Raw genomic sequence first — 5264 nt, 5'->3', positions numbered from 1 at the left:
CCCAAGATTACCTCCTTTGTGAAGCCTTTCCAGATGCTACTCCTGACGTAACCTCTGCTGGTCCCAAAGTGATCTTTTCCTTTTGAAATCCTGTTTCTGTAGCCTACATAACCAAAGTACTACTTTCCACAGCAGTGGTGTTACTTTATTGTAGTTCTCCCTGCTCTGTCTGGGTCCTGAGTTGTCTCCAACTCCCTTCGAATCGAATCGACCCAGACATGAAATTCAGATCTTCCACTGGTATTCACAGGAAAGTTGATCTACCCTAAAGATTGTGTGAGTTTGGTAACTTAAGGGGAGGAGTCATAGAGTAATATTTATGACCTCTTGACTGGGTCTCTCCTCTCTTCTTTCTTCTTCTCACTCCCTTTCTGGAGTATTAAAAAAAAAAAAATCCTTCTCTTTGTCTCATGTGTAATTATTTTACATCCTTCTTTTAGGGTTTTGGGTTTGCCAGCATGCACATCACATGTGATGCACCTATTGTAAGTTGGACCTTTGAGGCATATTGCCACAAAAGCCTCTTCCTAAGATGGAGATTTTTTTCTACCAACTCTCAAGAAAATACAGCTTATCTTGTTAAATTGTTTGTAGCTATTTTCTTCTTCTTCTTTTTAAAAGATTTTATTTATTTATTTGACAGAGATTACTAGTAGGCAGAGAGGCAGGCAGAGAGAGAGAGTGGGGGAAGCAGGCTCCCTGCTAGCAGAGAGCCCGATGTGGGGCTCGATCCCAGGACTCTGGAATCATGACCTGAGCCGAAGGCAGAGGCTTTAACCCACTGAGCCACCCAGGTGCCCTATGTAGCTATTTTCACACATATACTTTTTCTTACTGGATAGCAAATTCCTCAAGGATAAGAAATAAGTTTTCATCTTTCTGATCTCCATAGTCCTTGCTTTAGAAGTGGTGATCAATAAATGTTTATAGAATGAATGAATGAATGAATGAATGAATACACTATATATGATTTTAGTTTCTTTTAAAAAGAAATAAATGTATTTCTTTCAAGTAGGCAGTCATGAATTGTCACAGTTAACCCATTTTATGTATAAATAGATGCACAGACTATGGTTTATTTGCCCAGTTATAATATTTATTAAGAGATGACTGAGAACACTGTATCACAGATGTAATTGAAATAGCCAACAGGCAAGATCATTATGATCCTCTCCCCCTTGCAAAAAAAAGGGATGGAACCAGATGTTGAACTATGAAAAAGTCTAGCCTACTTCTTAGAGGATGAATGTTAGGTGAAGAGCTTCCATTCTTTCTGGTGACAACTGAGAAAAGTCACTTGGCTATATTTTGGTGCTTTTGATGTTAGAAAAATGCTAGGTAAACAGAGCTAAGAATAGATTATAAAGCAGGGAAGAATTAGAGTTGTGGGTAGTTCTCAAGGATTAATTCTACAGTATATCAGTAATTTTCAAGCCTGCAAAAAAAATCAGAAATAGATATCTAAAGCATTTTGATAGTCAGCTGGTAGGTTCACAGCATTCCCGTGTTTGCAGTGGATGGTCAGGGTATCTACTACAGAATGAAATCAGCTAAAACTCATGTACTTGGTAGCCCCCATAACAAAAACGCAAATGGAAGTCTAAGAACTTGTGATGGTCCAGGGTGGTTGAGGAGATACGCTATTCAGAGATACTGTATTCTGGGCAACTGGAAATCAGCAGCCTTTCTTTTAGCAGGTGGGCTCACAGCAGGTGGGCTGGCAGCAGCTGGGCTGGCAGCAGTAGCAGCAGCAGGCTGGGCGGCAGCAGGACTGTCCACAGTAGGATGGGCGGCAGCAGGGGGCCTGGGCATGGTGCAGCTGGCAGCAGGTTGGGGGCGTGCAGCTCACCACGCAGCAGGGGGGCAGGCAGGTGTCCTCCACGCGGCAGTCAGGGCGGCACCACCTGACTCGGCAGCTCACAGCTCCGCAGCCACCCTCCTGGCCACCACCAGTGCCACAGCTGGTCCCACAGCAGCTGGTCTGGCAGCAGGTTGGCTGGCAACAGCTGGTCTGGCAGCAGGTTGGTTGGCAGCAGCTGGTCTGGCAGCAGGTTGGCTGGCAGCAGCTGGTCTGGCAGCAGCTGGGCTGGCAGCTGCTGGTCTGGCAGCAGCTGGGCTGGCAGCTGCTGGTCTGGCAACAGCTGGGCTGGCAGCAGCTGGAGCCACAGTTCCCACTGGTGGCACAGGTGGGAAATCCACAGAAGCTAGTGGAGCAGCAGGCCATGGTCAGGACTTGGGATGAGAGTTGGGTTGCTAAGAGGTTTTTGAGCTTTGGCTGCACCTTCTACAGCTGGCCTTTTATATATTTCCTAGAGCTGCCTATTTCCTTGACATTCAACATTGTTCGTTAATACCATTTGCAAAGTAAGTCTCTGATTGGCTGATCCCTGAGTTGTTTAGAAAGTTATTAATAGCATTTCAATAACCTGTTTTGGTCATTATTCAATTAAGTCTCATTGTATTTCTTCTTTGCCCTCTGGATCATTATGGAAGCCAATCAGAGCAACACCTCTTTATGCGAATCACATGAGAGACTAGAGTTGGGCCAACCCTGGCTTGCTTTGTCATACTTGTCCTTTGTTAACCTTTAGGCTGAGTTTGTCTAAACTGAGCATTTTCTTCCTAAGTGGTCACTTGGGACCAGGACTTCATAAATAGAATTTGTTCAGATTTGGAATGATTAACATTAGTGTCATCAAGACATGAGCTATCTAAATGAATCAGCATCCAAAAGCACTATGGCTTTCTAGGATCTGTCTGTGCAAGTTAGAGGATACAAGAGCTCTAACCAGTATTTTTACCTTTATCCATCCAATGGATTTTACCTTTATCCATTTCCAATTGAAATCCTTAATGACTTTTGCTGGTAGATTGTTTTCTCACTCTACTAATTAAAAATGTATGCTAGTATTGAATACATGTTTTAAACAAGTCAAACAAGTACACAGGCATATGAAGAAATTTAATATTTTCCTCTCTTCCCCAAAACACCCATCCTTTCCAAAACTAGTACTTCAGAAATAATAAGTATTAACAGTTGGGTACCTATTCGTTGACACCTTTTCCCCTGCTTTTGCAGACATAAACCAGCATACATAGATAGATAGAAAGATTGTTCATCTAGTTAAGTAAAAGTTGGGGTCTATATGTATTTTTAAAAAGTTTTAATTATAATAATATAATATAAAATTTACCATCTTAGCTATTTAAGTGTACTGTTCACTGGTGTGAAGTACATTCACATTGGTGTGCAATCTCTAGAACTCTTTTTAACCTCCAAAACTGAAACTCATTGTCCGTTAAAGAACCTTTCTATTCTGTCCTCCCTAGGCCTTTGGTAATCACTTTTTCACTCTTTGTATTGATGAATTTGACCAAACTAGGTGTCTCCTGTAAGTGGAATCCTACATACATCTTTTTAATAAATGGCTTATTTCACTTAGCATACTGTCCTCAAGATTCATCCATGTTTAGAATGTATCAGAATTTCCTTCCTTTTTTAGGCTGAATAATATTCCATTGTATGTATACAGCATGATTTGTTTATCCATTAATTCACTGATGGACCTTGGGCCCGTTTCCAACCGTTTGGGTATTATTATTAATATAACCATGAATGTGGGTGTACAAATATCTCTTCAAATTCATACTCTCAATTCTTTTGGCTATATTCCTAGAAGTGGAATTGCTAGATCACATGGTAATTCTGTTTTCAGTTTTTTGGGTAACTGCCATACTGTTTCCCATAGTGGCTGCACATTTCCACCAACAGTGGAATTTCTTTACATCCTTGCCAACACTCTTTGGGTTTTTTGAGTGTAGGGATTCTAGTGGGTATGATTATATGTTATTGTTGTTTTGATTTGCATTTTTATAAGGACTGTTGATATGAAACCTTTTTTCAAGTGCTTGTTGGCTGTTTATCTTTTTTGGAGAAATGTCCATTCATGTCCTTTGCCCAATTTTTAATTGATGTTGAGTTGTAGGACTTCTTCATATATTCTCGATATTAGCTTCTTATCAGATATATGATTTGCAAATCTTTGTCCCATTCTCTAGATTGAATTTTCATTTTGTTCATTGGTCCTTTGATGCACAGAAGTTTTTAATTTTGATATAGTTCAATATCTGTGTTTTTAATTTTTGTTCTATATGTTTTTGGTGTCCTATCCAAGAAATCACTGCCAAATCCAGTGTTATGGAAAACACATGTCTCCCTGTGTTTTCTTCTAAGAGTTTTACAGTTTTATCTCCTAACTTTAGGTTTTAAAATCTGTCTTCTGTTAATTTTTGTGTATGGTGTGATATAAGAGCCCACCTTCATTGTTTTGCACGTGGATATCCACTTTTCCCAGCACCATTTGTTGAAAAGACTGTCCTTTCTCACAAGGATCTTGTGAATGATCTTGACACTCCTGTTGAAAATTATTTGAATGTATATGTAAAGGTTTCTTTCTAGGCTCTTTCTTTTATTCCATTTGTCTATAGGACTGCCTTTATGCCAGTACCATGTTGTTTTGATTACTGTAGCTTTGTAATCTAGTTGGAAATCAGGAAGTGTGATGTCTCCAGCTTTGTGCCTTTTTCTCAAGATTGATTTGGCTATTGAGAGTCTTTTGTAGTTCCATACAGATTTTCGGATTTTTTTTTTTCTATTTCTGTGAAAAATACCATTGGAATTTTTATAGGGATTGTAGTGAATCTGTAAATTGCTTTGAGTAGTATGACATTTTAACAGTACTGATTCTCCTAATTCATGAACATGGAATACCTTTTCATTTATTTGTACCTTCTTTAATTTCTTTCAACAATGTCTCTTAGTTTTCAGTATACAGATCTTTCATCTTCTTGGTTAAATTTACTCCTAAGTATTTTATTCTTTTTTGATGCTATTATAAATGGAATTGTTTTCTTAATTTTCTTTCTTTTTTTTTGATTTATCTTTATTATTATTATTATTATTATTATTATTATTATTTTTAGAGAAAGAGAATGAGAGGGAGAGCAGCAGGGAGAAGGAGAGGGAGTGAGAGAGAACCTTAGGCTAGCTTCATGCCCATTGTGGGGTCTGATGTAAGGCTCAGTCTCACGACCCTGAGATCATGACCTGAGCCAAAATCAAGAATTTGACACTTAACTAACTAAGCCACCCAGGCCCCCTTAATTTTTCTCTGATAGATTGTTGTTAGTATATAGAAATGCAGCTGATTTTTTTTTATATCTTGCAACTCTACTGAATTTGTTGATTAGTTCTAAACATTTTC

The 5264-nt window shown here is 38.9% G+C and overlaps 1 protein-coding gene across 1 annotated transcript in view; it reads right to left on the bottom strand.

Annotated features, from left to right (window-relative positions):
* Positions 1 to 1690: 1690 nt before the first annotated feature.
* The window catches only part of LOC132003351 (keratin-associated protein 9-3-like), a 19905-nt gene continuing 16331 nt past the window's right edge, over positions 1691 to 5264 (bottom strand). The window contains exon 3 of the mRNA XM_059378736.1: positions 1691 to 2160. Within this exon, the coding sequence (XP_059234719.1) occupies positions 1691 to 2160 (470 nt within the window). The remainder of the gene's footprint in view (positions 2161 to 5264) is intronic.

The sequence above is a fragment of the Mustela nigripes genome, chromosome 16 (assembly GCF_022355385.1).
Source record: "Mustela nigripes isolate SB6536 chromosome 16, MUSNIG.SB6536, whole genome shotgun sequence".
Classification (NCBI taxonomy): Eukaryota; Metazoa; Chordata; class Mammalia; order Carnivora; family Mustelidae; genus Mustela; species Mustela nigripes.
The sequence above is the reverse complement of the archived record's forward strand: the minus strand, read 5'-3'. Positions and strand labels throughout refer to the sequence as shown.